Below are 20,556 nucleotides of genomic sequence, written 5' to 3'. Positions count from 1 at the left end.
CTTAATACATCTTTCTATATCAAAGTTGTTTTAATGAAAACGTTCTTCATCCATATCGTTATCGCTTTTTTAACTACAACTGCCTAGAAAAAATCATTTGAGAATATGTGTGTGTGTGTGTGTGCGTGTGTGTGTGAATGTGAATGTTTTAAAGATCAAATTTCCCCAACTTTTTTACTTTCTCGTTTACGAAGTATGCGTAAAGAATAGAAATCGTCAAAAATTTGAACTCCAAATTCTGAGGAATCTCCATGTTTTAGACCACCCTGAATTCGAAATAAACATTTTTGGAAAGTGTCTGTCTGTCTGTGACAAAGATAAATAAAAAACGATTTGATTTATCACGGTTTCCTAAACGGTTGAAATTTGGTATACAGTCTTTAAACAAAATTTGCAGATTTCGATCAAATTTTGAGTATAATCTGTTTCGGGGAAGTCCGTCTGTCAGGCTGTTAGAATACAAGTTTGTATGATAACTGCAAAACGAAGAGAGCTAAATAGATAAAATTTAATATACAGATTTAACTTCTATAGTGTAGACATTTGTCAAATTTCCAGCGAAATCCTAGCAACGGGTTGATTATCTGTCGGTCTGTACTTTCAGAAACACGTAAACACAATAATACAGAAACGCAGTGACTTAAATACATCAAATTTGTACGTGATTTTGTGACTAAGTGTAGATTCATGTCAGATTTTGTTTCAATCGGTTGGGAAGAATGAGTCCGATTTTTGGATATTAACGGCATGGGTTTAGTTTTAGTTTAGTTTAGTTATATTAACGTCTCGTTTAAAGCAACACTAGGGCTATTGTGATGGACCTCGTAATTTTGAACCGCGGTCAGATGACGAGGACGACACCTGAGCTGGCACCCCCTCTCCACATCACGCCACACTAGCGGGAGGACGTTTGGTCATGACAAATTTAACGTGCAACAGACCCCCTTACACGACGGTTCTTCTGTGGAATCGGGTCACGAACCTGAAACCCTCCGGTTCCGAAGCCGAGACCTTACCACCAGGCCACCGCGGCCCATTAACGGCATGGGAGAGCGTAATCGCCAAAATACTCGCCAACGATCATGCGATAGATGCAGTAAAAACGCCGAAGATTAATATTTCGTAACTACTGTACGCCAATACAAGGCGTTCGCAAGAGATAACATCTTGATTAGAGAATATGCAAGAAAGTTTTGGGAAGAGTTTCCGCTCCCGCTGATTTCTGTGAGCAAATTATTTATTTATTTGGTTTTGTATCAATATATAAATTCATAAACAATGCAATCTTTTTTTTTTACGCTTTTCAACTTCAACTTAAAAACTCAAGGTGACGTGAAAATTTTCCCTATTCGCTATCTCAAAGGACTAAGGCGCAGTATAGCCAGATATGGCTCTTGCGCCATAAAACCCCAAGCAACCAAAGGACTAAGACTTCCTTTTGTCCCTTTTCCATATGGTGGAGAATACAAATTGATCTGGAACCGCTAACTTTTTTTTCTCTTACTCACTTTAACAAAGATATTTACACTCAAAATTGAGTGTAAAATTTTTTTTCCGAGATATAATTCGGAAATAAATGGCGAAAATTGAAAAATGAAACAATTAGAGATAAGTAAGAAAAAGTATGTACATAATTATCGAACATAAATTTGAAAGGTGTCTTTTTCTTTTCAAATGTTTAGTTTAGTCATATTAGCATTCCATTTAAAAGCAATATTAGGGCTATTTTGGGACGGATCACGTAATTTTAAACCGCGGTCAGATGACGAGGACGACATCTGAGTGGTCACCCCCCCTCTCAAAACTCTCACACCACACCAGCGGGAGGATGTTCTTTTAAATGCTTTTAAAGGTTTTTACTTAAAAATGCAAAATTCTAAAAGACTTTTGTCTACAAATTTTCTGCAACAATAATTTCATTTTGTATGATATACGATGTCGTACATTCTCTGACTTAGGGGGAGGGGGTAAAATAGGATAGCTTCAAGAAACGCAACATTTTAAGGAACACCAAATGCAGAAATTCAAGTACCACATGTTGGGTAATCCATTCAGAATAAAATGTAAGAAATTTGAATGAATATATATTTTCTTAAAGAGCTACAGAAAATGCATTTACATTGAAAAGCATCACAACATATTAATAATACAATAAATAAACCATTTTTACTTTCTCTTAAACAAAATACAGAGAAAGTATTGTAATAATCATAAATTCAAACTCGAGATTTTGATGGGGAAGAGAGAAAGATGGATAAATGTTGGTACACAAATTTACAACTTGAAATATAGATCCATGAGAAATTTGGAACTAAATCCATGAAATGGTTGACATTCTGTCAGTCTGTCCATTCAGAAGTTTATAAATATGACGACTCAAAAATGCAATGACTTAAATATATTAAATTTGACATGCAAATTCGTAATCATAATTGTGGTTATGCGTTAATTTTTGATTTTAATCAGCTGGAAACAACACATTTAAAACACAAACTCAATTTCCGCCACAGCAAATTCAGTAAAAATGCTAATTCAGGCAAAGACAAATTTTTCATAACTATTGTTCGCCAATGCCATGGAAGGCATTCATGCCATTATTCAAAGTCTATAATTTTATGAGGGAAGGGAGGTTAACATACATCTCAGATGGTAAGCAAGAAAGTTTTGGAGTTCCTGCTATCTTTTTATTACTTTTAAAGTACATAAAGGGAAAGTACAATACTTGCCAAAATATTATACCAGGAGAATTTAAAGCCTATCCACAAGCTGGAGCTCCTGAAATCCCCTTCCCCCAAATAAAAATAGGATTGTGTTTGTATGTATATGAAAATAATTCAAAAAAATGTTTCAGCTAGCCGAATATATTTATTTTAACTTGCAATAATTTTTTTTTTTTAAGTTTCAGCTGCAATTGTCTACATTCTTATAAATGAGAGTAAGGTTTGTAACAAAAATACCTTTGAAATCTTACTTTCAAAATTTTTAATAAATAAAAATTAGTATCTGCTCCAATGAAATTTATTAAAAATAATTTCCATGTCAGAAGTGTAATAATTACTCATTAAATATTGTGGAATTTGTCTGCAATGACTTCAAAAAATATTACTGTGTAAAAATTGCTTTTATATTAATTTGAAAACACATATTTTATTCAAAAACACATATTTTTAAAGATATCTATTTAAATGATATGCATTTCCCACCCCTCAAATTTCAGTTAATATATATTGTATAATCTTCAACAATAATTTTCATGATGGAACAATTTCCTGATGGTATTCAAAACATTTTTAATTATTAAATATTTAATTATGTGATAAATATAAATATTTAATTTTCAAAATTAGAAAAAAAGTCACTATGTGACTTTTTAAAATTTAAAAAAAAGAAAAAAAAGAACGATTCTGGTTATTAACTGCACAGTTTACATGAGGAATCAAAAAGAAGTTACAATACTGCAAAAGATACAATACTACACATAGTTATGCCTTTAACCCTTTAGCTGACATGATTCCTATTTGGTGATTTTGGAATTTTATACACAAATCTTGGTACCAAAAATATATTTAGCATGCCTGATAGTCTAATTTCATTCTATATATATCAATCAACATTGTGTGTAGCAGAAAGTGTGTATTCTGTGCTTCATCTCTTTACAACAAGTGAACAAATTTGAAATTGTTAAGTTGAAAGGAATAAAATTGTTCTATTTGAGGCATTATATTTTTGGTTTAGATTTTATATTATAATAAAATACCATACATATACATAATTTAGAAGTTAGAGTAATGATCTGTTACTTACTCAGTCTTTTGTTTTTTTATTGAAATTATCATTTCACAATGATAACCTTTTTCAAAAATATAAAACATTTTCATTATATTATTTATATATATATTATATATAATTTGAATATAATTAATTATATTATTACACAATTTTTTTGTTCATATATATCTAATTCAGCCAAAAATTTCAACAAAAATGAATGGCAGTTCATGGGTTAACAATATCATAGGACTTGATTCCATTAGGATAACTCATGAATACTATAAACAAAATAAATATAAAGCTATTAAAAGAAGGTGGATTTATATCTATCACAGTCTGATGCTTGATTTGCAAAGACAATGAATGAACACTACAAATATTGAGGGAAATTAAAAGTATCTTTATTACAAAGAGAAAGATTTTAACAAAGTTTTGTACAAAACTATTCCATACATGTATGTTTCGTAAGTAGAGAAGGCCATGTAAAACAAAATATGATTCATTTATTAAAAAAGAAAAAGAATACAATACACAAGTTACAACACATATTTCAATATTTACTTTTGAAACATACAGATAGAAATTTTTATTAAAAACATTCACATGATATCTGTGAAGAACCATTTTGACGTTTTCCACAAATCCATTGGTCATTATTTTTAGTAATTTACAAATAATTGATTGTAAAACCATTCTTTTATTAATTATATTTAATGGAATGTATAGCTATATTTTCATATTTAATAATAACCCACACATCTCACTATCTAATATTCTATTTTATAATTAGTGCTTAGAATTAAATCATTTAATTAAAAAAATCAAAATACAATGTAATTCCAGTAAACAGAGCATTGAACACATAAAAGCTTTTTACAAAGTACTAATGAATGAAGTTATAATTTGCTTAGTTATTTTAAATACTGCTTATAATTTTTCTCTAATGTTATAAATTTTTAAGAAAATAAATTTCACTAAAATTTATATCTCAAAACATCAGGCAGAAAATAAATGATTCGATAGCTATATTTCAGACTACTTTATTTCTCAAAAATATTCAAAAAATTTTTGATGATTTATTCATGTTACAGAATAGATAGAAAGACAAAGGAAAAAAGAATTGAAGTTTCTGTGATTGGAATCATGAATATCTGTAAGATGATATTTCAAAAATATTACAGAATTTTTTTAAAAAAACTAAAAATGAAGTAAAGCATGAAGCAGTTTGCCAATCATCATTTTATGGATTAATTTTCCTTTCACATGTTTAGAGAGGTTTCATTATATTTAAATTAAACATCTTTAAAAATGATGGAAAATTTGTATTTTAATGGATTAATACAATATCCATTGCATTTGTGCATAGTTTGTTGTGCAAGACTGAATCAAATGCTAACTATCACACATCAAATAATTCATAATGCAATAATTTTTTAAACATCCTCAAAATTATTTATTCAAAAATCTTTCATTTTATTTTAAATATCTGACCGCACACATATAAAGACAAGATTTGAATTACAAATCTTTATATGATGATGTAAATTTACCCCTATTTTTATAGAAATATCTAGCATTATGAACTCATAAAAGATTCCTTTTAGTATAAAGATGTATTACCTTGCACTCAAAAGTTTTAAACAAAATTCACTCTTTATGATAATGATAAAAAAAAAGTGACATGTTAATTTATAAGGATATTTTGTGGAATTATATTGATGCAACTTTATCTTCAAAGAATATAAAGCACATTTATATAAAAACTAAATATACACATTAGAAAAAGTTGAAAGTTCAGCACAATCAGAGTTTGCAACAAAAGTTATTTGTATTGCAATAACTATTATTTTTATTTTATTCACTCTTATCTCTCAGTGGAATTTCCCAAATTATATTTCTTAATCCTTAATTCTTCAGTTCATTTTTTTTTTTTTTCCCAAAAGATGAACCAAGAATAATAAACAAAAACTATTCTTTGTATAAACCAAAACACTTATTATAAAAAAAGCTTTAAAACATAACAGACAGTATTTTTTTAAAAAATATTTTCTAATAAGAATATTAAATAGCGAGATGACAACACATAATACAAGATTTCATTATTAAAAAAATCAAATGGCAACACTCTAATATTTTAAAAAGAACTGCACAAAATTCATTAGAGGTAATTTTCTTAATAATAATAATATTTAAAAAAATCTTATTTTTTAACTTTTTTAAATAATGACATAAAAGAATAAAATTCTAAAAATTTCAAGAACTGCACATACATTTCTATCTTTAACTTATAATACCTAAAATTCCGCATTTCTCACAAAAAGTAACAGATATTAAAAATCTGATATTAGGATAAAACAAATAACTCAAGTACAACAATTAATGCACTTGTGTCATACAATGCACACTCAATATTGTTCCTCTAAACTCGTCATTATTACTGTTCAGAAAGTTGGATTTAAAACCAACTCAAAACAGTTGGATTTCTACAGTTGTATAACAATGGATTCTTTTAATATAAAACTTTTAAAAGAAAAATATTTCAAGATTCACTTGTGAGTATTTTAATCCTTAAAAAAATTCATAGTCTTCCTCTTTGAAGTATGCTGACTGTGGACATACTTAGACAGCATAAGACAATGCATCTTGGAAAATGTAAAAAAACTGGAATATTATTTTCACAGATCATCATCTCCAATTCCTTCAAATGCATCATTTTCAACTAAAGGTTTTGGGGATGAAGGGCCATTTTTAATTCCATGCTTTGAAGAAAACTTCTCCTTAAAAAAATAAGAAAACATAATACTAATAGAAAATCAATAATTAATAAGTCAAAACTATCATTACTAATCATAATGAAGAATATGTATTTGTTATTGTTAGTGCTGTCCTGTGGGCAGTATCAGACTGTTTGACTGATTTCTTTAAATCTTAATTTATTAAAATTCTAACGAAATTTTTACTTTTTCATAAAAAATTTCATCATTATTCTAAAGGCATTATTGTACAAACATTTTTTACACCATTATTAAAATACATTTTAATTCATTTTATCATTCTAAAAATTATTCTTTTAAATACATTTTATGCACATTTTGCAAATATATGTTTTTCAGAAAAACTTTTATCAAATGTTTCCTCTACCATCAAAACTGAAGGAATGAAGAAGCTGTTTACGTTTTCCTATTTAGGCAATGTTGTACTGAATTTCTGTTTTCTGGCATGTGCAAGTGCATTCTTATTAATATGTCATCAACATATTTATTCAAACTAGATAGCATGCAGCTAAATGTAAAATACAACTACTTTAATGTTAAAAGTAATTTCATATTTTGATGAGAAATAAGAAAGTAAAGTTGTATTGCAGCAAGTCTATTTTGCATTTAATGCAGTAAAATTAGCATTTGATGCAGACAGTTATAAAACTTGATGTCATTACGAATCTTCATGTAAAATGATAAAAGAACAAGTGCAAGATTACTATTATATTTAAAATGTCTATCACTGAGGATGAAATATACTTTGGTAAGAAAGCTATTATTATCATATCTGTGTAAAAAATTGAACTAAAATGAAATAGCCATTAAGTGCCAAGGAATAAATTGGTCACCAATGGTAACTAATATTTAAAAATTAAACATAATTCTTAATATTTTACTAGGAAACATTTGCAAAAAACATCCTTACAATAAAATAAATAATTTTATTATCATTGGCAATATTTATTTTCGAATACTTTTGAAACGTTAAAAAAGAAAGAGCAATTAAACAATTGAAAATTAACATATTTAACAAAATAAACTTACCGTGATTTTTCGAACTTGGCCTTTGGATCGCCCAATAATATTATTGGTTTCTTCTCTCTGAAAAGTTGCAAATAAGAATTCATGAGAGCATGCTTTAAATATAAAAATCTGCATTTAGACATTATCAACATCATATATAAAATAACATACAATGAATGAATATAGTTAATATGGACTTTAAAGTTACAATGGAATAAGCATGATCAGAATCTTTTTCAAATTAAATATAATTTCAAGTTAGAAAACTTTTGGAATAGTTTAAAATATATAGAAATTAATGAAATAAATATTAGTTATTCACAAATTAGCAATATACGATTCTTATTCTCAAAATATAAATATCTGTTATTTATACTTCCCCGAGAAGTATATGAATATTAATTGTTATTGCTTTATATTCAAAAAATTTGGTTTATTATATTCTATGAAAGGAATGCTTATTATTTTACAGTTAGCAAAATGATTTGTTTGTGAAGATTAAATCAAAAAGATATTCAAGTATAATGATCAATTTCATTATAGAAAATTATTATATGTTTATAAGAAAATTACATATCTTATGAAATAAAAATCAATTTGTTCTTGTGAATAAGATAATGAAATAAGTATTTATAAGGCAAAACTCAAAATGAAATCCTTAATGTTGGTTAAAAACAACAATGTAAAGCTTTAAACAAATTTTCTTAGATAATAATGCATGCACTACTAGTGATATAGTGAATGTATTCTATACGAGATAGTTTCAAAACAATAAATACTTGCATGACAAATTATTCAATTTAACAAACTTCTGAAATTATTTGCATACAAAAACATTTAATCATACAGAATTCAAAAGATAATTATTTTTTTAAAAAATGCAATAATACATGTATGAACAAACTGCTAAATTTAAAAATGAGTACCCATTCAGAAAAATGTTTTAAATTACAATACAATAAATTTTTATACATTATACCAATCATAAGACTTATTTAAAACATTCTTTACATACTGATATTTTGAACAGAAAAATTTCACTCTTCTGTGGTTAAAAGTGAGTGTGTTATGATGTTTAGTATATCATTTTTTGATTTAAAATTTCCTATAAATAACATATAATCAACAAAATAATTATTATAAATGCAAAATCATATTAAACTTATTTATAATTACCAAATAATAAAATTTCACAACAGAAATGAAATAAAACTTACATTGGCATTCTGAACAATTCCATCAGTTGAAACAGATCGACCTATGTTAGAAGAAATCTGATGACTACTACCATCTCTTTTCATATAATTCCAAGAACCTCTTCGGCTAGTTTTTTCAGATTTTTCTTCATTTTTAACACCATGCCTTTTAGACAGAAGTTCATCTACCATTCCTTGCAAACAAACACTCATCAAAATAGCCTAAAATATAAATAATAATAGCAATCTAATAATATATATATATATGTTGAAAGGGAACATCAGGTTTTAAAAAGATGAAATGATTTCGAGATGGAAGTTCATAATAATGTTAATAATAGTAACAAATGCAAAAAGTAGACAAAAGAATGTTACAAAATTATTGGAAAAAATATGAAAAAAAAAATGATAGTTGAAAACATATATTGTAAGATTTAAGATAAATATTTTAACAGGCCTACCAAAAAAGATTTAACATTTTTTATACAATTTATGCTTTAAAATTTCATGTTATAATAAAGATGTTTTTCTTGTCAGTGGAAGGCATTTCATTCATGAGAATTTGAGTGCATTAAATACAAATGTGTCAAAATCTCAGCCATATGCAGCCCATAATAATAACATTGCAACATAACAAATAATAGCATGTGTAACAAAAGTTGAAGTAAAAAAATCTTGAACTTTAATTTTTAAACCAAATTAAATTTAAAGCATTAAAGAGAAGGAATTAAATTTAAAGCACCAATTTAAATACTAAAGGAAATTTTTTCTTTGTTGTCTTCTTTTTCCAAAGATATAAAAATCAATTCATAACAACAAGTAAATGAAGATAATCCAAGATAAAGTACTGTTCAGTTTGAAATAAAAATTCAGTGATTACAATTTTGAATTTTAAAAACATTTGCAGAAAGGATTGAAAATACTCGAAAACTGGCATACGAAATTATTTGAAAGTTTTGGAAGAGTGCAGGCAAATATGAATAATAAATTTCTTAACTGACTGAGAATTTTTGAAATTAATTACTGTTGGCAAGATATTCTTTATGGAAGTTATGATTATAGCAGAGGACAGATACCAAGTCTCATAAAGGAAACAATTTTATCATAAACATTATCTATTTTTGAAATAAATCTGAATTTCTCTAAAAAATGGTCTTTTTTATTGTTTCTGCCCATATAAATTTGGGCATTGATTATTTAACCTGAGCTAACATTTGAGTTTAATATTCTTGATGCATATATCTTTTGGAGTAAATGGGTAAATAATCCAAGGCAATACAACCCTAGCACATTGGCTAATTTACAATTTTCATTATTTCTGTTACTGACACATTAACTTATTGATCTGATATTATTTGATCTTAAATTTGGACCATTTATTATTAAAATACACATAAAATCTAAAGGACACAGAGACTGTTATCCAAATATATTGAAGTTTCACCTTTAATTAATTCTTATAGTGAATAATTAGATAAAATACAAAACTTTATGTCTTATCGATACACAGATTGGACAAAAACATCTATCAAAAGGGATATCAGATTCAAATATGGGAAAATAGTAATAGAACTAAGGAATATTTTTGAAATATTTATATATATATATATATATATATAAGCATAATTAACTTTAAAAAATAACAATACAATTTTTTTTTACTTAACATATTTTATGGAGGAATGAAATACTGTTTAATTATAATGCACTAGCAAATAATTTTGTTTATCAATTTGCAAACATTATAATAAAGAACAATAATTTTATTAACTGATAATGAAAAAATATCAACTTAAAATTAATGGAGAAAGGTTCCTATTATCAGAAAATATTAAGATCTTTCATCAATGTTCTTAGCATTGTTTCATTTCTTTTCAATTCATAAGTTTAAATAATAGAACAAGTTTTCATCTTAAATCTTAATTCATAAATTCCTAATTAATTAAATTTCTTTAGAATGATATTTATAAATGAAATCAGACTTATTAAATAGACTTGACTGTACTGCCTTACAGTCTTCATAAGTATTTCATGAAAGTGAATTTTACTATACCATTTATCTGAAATAAAATGCTAGCCTACTTCTCACAATAATAGCAATAATAATATAGAAATAAACAGATATTTGTTGTGTCCAAAAGCTTCCAACATAATTATTTATATAAAAGTTTATGAAAAATATCTGATAGGTATGAGAAAATTATAAAAAGTAAATACATTATGTTACTGACAGTATAGTATAAAAGAAATTCAATTATGAAGTAAAAAATTTAGAGTTAAAAAAATGTTCTTAAAAGAAGGAATAATCATTATCATTATTACATTATTGTCAGTTAAAAGCAAGAGATTAAATATAAAATATTTTGTATAATGCAAAAAATATTAGTGAAGTTGAAAAAAATATGTTTGAAAAGTACTTTTAAACAATTTTAATTATCTGCAAAATAAAGGTAAACAACTATTGAATATTCTATTCATATACTAAAATTACAATAGAGATTTTTGCAAAAAAACTTTATAATTAATGCAGGCTAGTCACAGAATTTCTTGATTTAATACAAGATTATAGTATTAAATATTAAAACATAGTTGTTTGGTTTTTTTCAGTTAAGGTTGACTGAGAAATAAATTTATAGTCAGGAATTATGAAATCATATTAAAAAATTATAAAACATAAAATAATAAATAAACAAGAAACAACTGTTCTGTAATTGTTCATGTTCATTCAACTGTTCAAGAATAAACAAGAATTTGTTCATGTAATTAACACAAATTAGCAAAATGTTATCTGTATTTTCTTATTCATTCAATACAGAAAACAACAATCAATAAATAAGAACTGAACTAAGTAAAGAACAAAAGTAATGAAGAATATTCAAAGTACAAATATTAAATTTTCAGAGCTGACACAAAATACAACTTTAAATTTTTGCCTTTATAAGATAATTCTATTTCAGTTAATCTTTTTGGAAAGCATTAAATTAGAAAACAATCCAAAAAGAGCACAGAATTTCAAACACAAAGTTTGAAAATTTTAAAAATTACTCAAAAAATTTTAATATAATAAATTGTAACATAAAGAATATCATCTCCTTCCTTTCTTCCAATGGAAGAAACATAGAGGGTAAGAGTAATAAAATTTAGTGAAGCTTAACAAAATAGTTCAGTATCGTAATTTATGTGCACAAATATTTCATTGTACCAGTTGAAATATTAAAATATAATAATGAAATAACTATCTTGGGAAAAGAAGAAAAGTGAGTGTAAAAAAATATTATTTTCACCTCATAGAAAAACGAAATTGCAAATCTCAATTATATAATAATATATTTGATTAAATACCTGATCACTACGAATACAAATCCATCTCAGATGGTCCTTACTCATAAGGTATTCAAATGAAAGTTCAAGCTTTAATTTGGCTGGTGAAGTATGGCTACTATCATTGGTATCTGATAACTAAAAAAGAATTAATAAATCTGTATTTGCAAAGAATTTGTAAAATTTCCTATTTAAACAAAAAATTAAATATTTAATATGTATTACTTGATTGCAATAAATAATTTATTAAAAATTTAATTTTATTAGAAATTAGGAAAATAAGAAACTGACTGCAAATTTAAAATTTAGTTTAGAAAACTGAAACTGAAAAACATATACATACATATAAAAGCCAAATTCAAAACTCTAAAAAATACTTATATATGTAAATGGAATTTCAAAACAACTTCAATTTAGAATGGAGGATAAAATGGTTAGATTTTTATCCTATATTTAGAAAAATAAAAGTATCTTTATTCAAAATAAATTCAGAAATTTAATTCAAAATTCTAAAACATTAAAAAAAAATCTTTAGCAAAACAATTAACTTCACTATGCTGGAACTATAAAAAAAAAATAAGTAAAAACACATAAATAAGTGCTATCTGACAAAATGAATGCTGAATTTTAACTAACATGTTTATAAATATTTGGCATCAAATATACAGGTTATATATGGGCTGACATTTTGCTGTGTACTAGTTTTATAAGAATTTTGCCAGATTATAAACAAAATTTATTTATGTTGCATTAATATAATCAAAATTGTTTCAGGAATAAGACTTTAAGGAAATATTACTACTAAACTACAAAGGAAAGCACACATATGCATTTTCTCATATCATTCATGATTAGTAATTACACTGACTATTTCATGTTCTTTAAACATAAATAATCCAGAAAAAAGCAAATTCTAGCCAATTTAGAATTGTATACAAATAACAAGGTTCCTTATCAATTTGTAATTCAGATTTTAAAAAAATAACTTCTAAGTTAAATGGGTTTTTTTATACACATTTTGAATAAAATAGAATAAAAATTAAATTACTTACAGATGTAGTTATTCGCCAGCATTTGATCCTTGTTACACGAAAATATGCCTTGTTCTCCGATGCCTAAACATATCAAAATAATATATATATAATGAATATATAATTAAAGTAATTTATTCAATATAAAAATCCTACTTCCATAATGTTGTATATAAATTTTAAATTCCATTATATCAAGTATTACAGTACAATATTTGTTATATATGCATATATATAAAGAATTTTTAGTTTTGCAATAAATTTTTAATACTTTCCACATACTCATCAAAATAATAAGATTGAAACAGTAAAAATTTATTTCTTATCTGAATGTATAAAGATTTTGAAGCTGAAAGAAAGTAAAATTTTATCATTAAATCATCACAAATATCAAAAGAATACAAAACACTATTGCTAAAATTTAATAAAAATATTGCGATAAATTCGGACTGAAGTGACTAATATTATATGTTAGCTTCAGTATTTTATTATGTCATATATTAAATGCAGTACTCGCACATAGCAAAAATGAAGATATAATCATTCTCACATCAGATCAAAATTACATAAACTGAGCTAATAATTTCAACAGCCTTATCAGCGCAATTTAAGTTTATAAGACGATATTCACAAGAAATAACTGGTACATTTTACTAGCCATTACCATACATAAATAACAATGTTCAAATAAAATACCAAGTAAAACAGAATGCAAACTACCTAAAAAGAAGCCTGAAAACAATAATAGAAAAATTGATTTTTAATTAAAGAAAAACTGAAAAAAAATAAACTTACTGGATCAGAATCCAGGTGAAAGACTAAATCCCTTCCACCTGCACTAATTGTGACAGTTGTATTAGGCTGAGGATAATCACAAATACAAGAACGAAATTGAATATGGCCATAAAATTTCAGATTCTTTGCCCGTTGAAGATACTAAAAAAAATAAAAATTTTAAAAATTAATTTTAGTGCAAATATTTAATTCTGTATAACTAAATATTATTGGATTCTGAATAATGTGCTCATTTAACGTAAATAAGTAATACAATGAAAAAAGTGTGAATAATTCTCCTACAGTATGAAAAAAAGTTCTATATTAAGCATAAAATAAATCTGATATTTTAATAGTTACATATTTTTTTTGCAAAAAGTTAATTTTATACTTACCTATTATTTATATATAAACAATGAAGCTGATAGTTTTTTTTTTTTTTTTTTTTTTTTACATCTTACAAACAATATGTTACAGTTATACTTAGAAATGTTTAAAATTTCCATAACACTACATTTTCATCAAGATGCAACTTCCTATTAATTTAAACATATTTCCCAAATTATATGAGAGTCTGCAATATTAGTAAACATCAAAATATTTTAGTTAATATGATTTTGTTTTTATCTCTAATTCAGCATATATATAAATATAAGCATTTTGCTAAAATCATTGAATAAACACAATATGACATATTATATTAATATTAACAATACAAACAATTAATTGAGATTGAAGAAGGAATAACCTTTCATTCACCAGATATGAGCAGAAGCATTCAAATAACTGAACTGCCTATAAGTTCACAGCAGTTATTTATATACAACTTAAGAACAAATTACGAACATTTGCATAATCCGCAATTAATTACATAAATTTGCATTTACTGGAAATGACACAAATGAAAAAAAAAAAGCCTTCAGCTGGGTTTGAACCAACAATTTGTCATTTTATAGGTCAAGATGCATCCATCAGATCAAAGTATCAAACTCAAATTTCCTCAGTGACAATATTGCAAAACTGATAAACCTATATATAGAATTGCAGTCTTGGCAAATTGAATACTACTTTGTGGCTAGTTATAATACTGTGCAAAGTCCAGATTATTTTTTTTAAGCTTTTACTTTATTTTTAAAGTAGACTGGCCGCCTTTGGCGACCAGCCGGTTCACCAATCTTAATGCTTGTTAAAATTTTAATAACTAAATATTTTATGTAATTCCTACTTTAATATCTTATTCATCAAAATATTTTATATATCATATAATTCACTCATAATATTATAAAGGTCTTCAGTCATAACGTAATATATATCTAATTTTCTGTTAGCTCCAACAGAATTTATGCTTTAAATTAAAGTGGAAATGATTAATCTGCAATTAATGTAATAATATTTTTTACTGAAACTAAGCATTTTTTTTATAATGTGTTTACTGAAAGCAGAGTCACTGAGCATTTAAACCTTATGGGCATTAAAGAATATCTTTCTTAATTTATGTAATATCTCAAGACTTTGTCAACAAAATTTCCTCAGATTCAACATGAGTAGATCGAATAATTGACAATGTTTAATTTTAAATGAATCAAACACTAGGAAAATAAACAGAATTGTTTGAAATAATCGGTCGAAAAATTTTAAGCCTAGCCTAATTAATGTGGGGGAAAAAACTGAAGCCTTTCTCATTTGGCGATGGGGAAATGAAGATTTTTGGCGGGAAAGTTAGTTTTTAATTAATAATTAAAATTCAAAAAAGGGACCCCAGGTGCATATTCCAGACCTCCAAGGTATACATGCACCAAATTTGGTAGTTGTAGGTCAAACGGTCTGGCCTGTAGAGTGCCAACACACACACACACACATTGAGCTTTATTATAAGTACTTCAGATATTCTTAGTAATCGAGTACTACTCCACAGAGTACCTGAGTGACATATTCAGAAAGCTGATTAATGTATCTTACAAACATAATTTTATCATGTTAACAAGCAAACTGCAATGCAGCTTATTTTGCAGGACACATTTCAACATGCTAATAGTTGCAGCATCAGAAATTCAAAACATTGCTATCTTACAATTTGCTATAATCCATCATTCAAGACTTTACTCAAAGCCTAAAAAACTGATTCAGAGGTCATGTAATAAATAGTATCATAGAAGTATGGCTGAAGGAAGTAATACAGAAAATATACTATTCATATTTATTCCATTGTTATTTTATCAAATACTAACAATTTTCAGTAATTAGCTTGTTTGCTCAGAATACTGATTGTTTATCACTTATTGAAACTCTTATGCGAGATTTAATATTCAACTCCTTTAATTAAGTGATTTTAAATTTCAAATTACAATATACATTCAGCCTGTATTTTATTTGCAAACTTGCTTTTATCCTGTTCATTGACTACACGAATGTCGCAAAATGAGACAGAATAGCAACAAAATGGCATAGTGCAGTTTACATCAACAGCACATTTGAATCAAAATCGGACAATTAAAAAAAAAGAATTTTAATATTTTTTTTAAGTTATTTTTGCATTTAGATAGATTTTCTATCACAGAGGAATTCACCGAAAAAAATTGATGAGAAAAAAGCAAAATGCATTGGGAAAATACAACTTTCAACAATAGAAAAGAAACATGTTATCAAGTATTTGTATAAACAATGAAAGTAGCTTTAATTTCACTGGGAAACTTAAGACAATTATTGAAAAATACACATACAAATAGTGAATAATTATTAAAATTAAAGAGGCATCATTAATAATAATAACTAAATTGGTATCATACCAAAGATAATTCTTTATATTTTAAAAAAGGAGAAAATTATTCTTCTGTGATATTACTTCCAGAAGATAAAGTTGAAGATGCTAAAAGTTTCTTTAATACTTTTAATCGCATAATCTAATCAAAACATCGCTTTAAAAAATCACTCTGATGTGCATAATTGAACCCTCCAAAATATATAAAATGACATGGCGTTAAATTTAATAGCTCTTGCTTTATCATCTATCCTGCACAGTGTCAACAGACATGTGCAGTTTTATTAGTAGATAAGATATTTAGCACATTATTTGATAAACTACAATTTATCTCAAGAAATTTAATGTTTTTCCATATCAATTAATATTTTTGATAGTAGATTTGCCAGCTTGAACATTTGAGTTATATAACATATATTTCATGAAATATTGTTTTTCCCATTAGCATACACATTTCAATAGTTTCTCAAAATTATGCATAATATTAGTTCATATTCATAAATAAATTATTATATTTTTACATTTAAAGTGCACTACAAATAATGCCCTCCCCCTTAAGCATCCAGCCAATGTGCATATGATTCTTCATTATAATTTTTGTTGGTTAATCTGTGATAATCAGATCTAAGATATAGAGAAAAGGAAGCAACCTATCTAGGTGGGCACATCTTAAATTTTAAAAGGCATTGAATTTCATAATCATACTGTGTATAAAAATACATCCCATGTTTTCCATTAATGAAATCAAACTAACAGCTTTTATATTTATTTATTTTTGCAGACAATGAAATTGTTATTAATGAATGAATCGAAGATTATTAGGGATTAACAAGTTTATTGGAATAAAGTTGTTTCCTAAAAATTTATAAAAACCAATTCACCTCCTTCTTAGACCCTCTCGCTTGTAAAGCAACAAGTTTCCTCCTGGATTCACCATCAGCTCGAGTCCAGCCTCTTTCAATATCACTGACAGCTTGTACATACAAGAGATTCAGGCATACTTTGTCCTCCAGTAATTCTTCTTCATAAGAAGAATCCCAGTAACTATAAAGAAAACAAAATAATGTGGAAAGAAAACTATTGAGAGTATAAGATGTATACTGCTACATGAAATATATTATATACATGAATAAAAAAAAATAGAAATACGATATTGTTCAAAGTGTGTAGGTGCAAGCATTAAATTATTATTAATTCAGAAAACTTTTTTAAACTCTTTCATTTGCTATTCGAATGGATATAGTGGTATTATAGATTCAGGTATTAGAGTTCTAGGTAGAATACATTATAAGACTTCTTTAAACAACATAACCAATTTAATTTCGCATTTTAATACATTAATAATTTATTTTAGCTTGATAGTTTTAAATTTATTAACTTTGTGAACATGTATTTGTTTTTAGTTACCTATTATGATTTCAAACATCATGACTCTTATACACAATATCAATGAAACAAATATTTGGTTTCATAATTTAAGAATTAAGTGAATACAGTAGACTCCCGATTATCCGCGAGCGGGTTATCCGCGGAGCAGATTATCCGAGCCTGCCGCACTAAGTATTTTTTATTTATTTATTTTTTGCTTCCAAGCAAAGAGAAAATGCTTCCAAAGCAAGAAGCAAACTCAAATGACTGATTTCTTCAAAAAGATGTAGTTTTACAGTTATGCTTTTGTAATTACATAATACATTACAGTATTAAAACAGTACATATGTATTAATTTTTCTGTGTATCCTCGACGCCTCTCGTAAGTACAAAGCACTTTTCTGTTTTCATTAACAAAATGCATTTTAGGTTAGTTTTGAGTGATATACTAAAATATTAAGCGTTAGTTAAACATTTCCTGCTGTTTATTTTACGTTTTATTGTACATAAAACGATTTTTCAAAGTTGGAATGACTGTTTTCTCTTTCGCTATACCCGTTTTTAGCTTTTTTCGGATTATCCGCGATTTTTGTTATCCGCGGTGGCCGCGCCACCCAATTCCGCGGATAATCGGGAGTGTACTGTATAATGAAACATTTAACCAACCTATCCAATTATATTTGATAAAGTATCCATATTATCTAAATATTTTATCATTCTTAAAATTTGTATTTTTTACAAATTTATTTGGTTATCAAATAAGAAAAAGATTTTTATAATTGACCTAGTTATGGTTGCTTCTCAGGTTAGTGGCCTAAGGCAGTTGTCTAGTTGTAAATTCACCAACGAATAAGTAATTAAGAACAACCAAAATTATTAATCAATTGCCCAGTGGTTCAGAACAGCAGTTAGGTTTCATCATTACAAATATATAGCTGCTCCACTTGGAAAAAATATAGTTAGTTTATACTGACACTGATTCAGCAAAAATACAGTTGCAGCAATTTGGACTTTACAAAATTTTTAGCAATAGAACTAGACATTATATGTTTGATAGGGAAATGTAAGGTTTCATGGCTGAACCAAATTTTATTCTTGAGATATAGGGAAGTTTCCAGAAATATAGATTTATTATTTTTTTTTTCGCCTAGCAAGAATATAAAAAGTAAGCAAATGTTCTGGAACGCAGTTAAAGAGTAGGCTAAGTTACAGAATGAAACATAGCTTAGTGAGCTCTACAATATCTGTTATTTCAAATATTAATTACATTTGTGTTCAAGTTGTGTTTCAAGTATAAATTTGTATTCTGTTGTGACTAAGTTAAATAAGTGTATTCTTCGCACATTTGAATATTGACTTTTTTTTCTTTCTGTAAATTAAATTATCTTAATCATCTTTCAGTCGGCAAAACAGTTTTTGTATCTTTTTATAACTTACAAGTTAATGGTAAATGATGTAATAATATGCATTTGATACAACATATGTGGTTACAATTCAATAATCAAATATAGAAAAATTATTGAAATTTAATATCAAAATATTGATATTTAATGAAATTAAATTTCTCATATACAAAAATACAGATGTCAGATAATTACAATCATTAGTTTTTAAAAAAAAGAAGAAAGAAATATAAAGAAAAAAATATTTAACAACATTTTTTCTGCAAATCAATAACTGTTTTTTACTTGTGCAAAGCAATTTCACACAACAAATAGTTCAGGCATAAGACAAAAACAGCAAGTATTTAAAACAAACAATGGTTTTAACAATCATCTTTAATTCTAATGAATGTAGTACTTTTAGTTGTTGGAGTCAATAATAATATTTTTATTACAAGAAATCTTAATGTGACCCATTTATATAATCCATTTAAAAATTATTATAAAATAAAAACATTATACTTCTATTTTAATTGAAAGTTTAACTTACAACTTACGAAATAAGGATTATTCTTTTAAAAAAATATTTTATTTCCTTCCACAGTGCATTTAATGTATACAAAATAAAAACTAAAATGTTTTTTAAAAGGTTTTCCGTTTTACATTATTTGCCTTTTTTCAGCTAAAACATAAAATTAGGCACTTCAATGTAAATAAAAGCAATGAGTACAAAAAAAAAAGGTTATTTAAAAAATTGTGTATATCTTTCAACAAATCAGTATATGATTCATATATGAAAATGCTGTATAAATATCAAAACCATATAAAGAAATTACCTACTTTTAGAAAATTGTAAAAAAATAAAAATAAGAATATAGATTTTTCAAAAATACTTGCATCTATTTTCACTTACTTAGTCTTATCTATTCGTTTGCAAATTTAAGTATAGTAGTTGATTTGCTTAGAAATATCATAGATTTCTAAAGTGCAGAACACATTAAAATTAAATTTTTGTTTCAAAAATATAGTGTTTCGCATAAAAATTGGCTTATTCACAAATAAGAACTTAATACTAATCTCAGAACTTACTTTAGAACTTTAGGATTTATGAAAGAAAAAAATGAGTATCAAATATTTATCACTGTATAAAGTAATTTAAAACATAATTCATTC

General features: G+C 26.1%; 1 protein-coding gene across 2 annotated transcripts in view; it reads right to left on the bottom strand.

Annotated features, from left to right (window-relative positions):
• Window positions 1-4,097: 4,097 nt before the first annotated feature.
• Window positions 4,098-20,556, bottom strand: part of LOC129976034 (sorting nexin-17-like) — a 28,788-nt gene continuing 12,329 nt past the window's right edge. Inside the window, exons 6-12 of one of the 2 annotated variants that reach the window (XM_056089372.1) lie at window positions 17,515-17,677; window positions 13,897-14,037; window positions 13,123-13,185; window positions 12,092-12,208; window positions 8,771-8,971; window positions 7,575-7,631; window positions 4,098-6,545 (exon numbers count right to left, since the gene is read on the bottom strand). In XM_056089372.1, coding sequence (XP_055945347.1) covers window positions 6,447-6,545; window positions 7,575-7,631; window positions 8,771-8,971; window positions 12,092-12,208; window positions 13,123-13,185; window positions 13,897-14,037; window positions 17,515-17,677 — 841 coding nt within the window. In that variant the 3' untranslated portion in view covers window positions 4,098-6,446. Of the gene's footprint in view, window positions 6,549-7,574; window positions 7,632-8,770; window positions 8,972-12,091; window positions 12,209-13,122; window positions 13,186-13,896; window positions 14,038-17,514; window positions 17,678-20,556 lie in introns of both variants that reach the window. The other variant, XM_056089371.1, reaches the window with a different exon arrangement.

Source organism: Argiope bruennichi, chromosome 7 (genome assembly GCF_947563725.1).
Source record: "Argiope bruennichi chromosome 7, qqArgBrue1.1, whole genome shotgun sequence".
NCBI lineage: Eukaryota > Metazoa > Arthropoda > Arachnida > Araneae > Araneidae > Argiope > Argiope bruennichi.
This window is presented reverse-complemented; position numbering and strand designations above follow the sequence as displayed.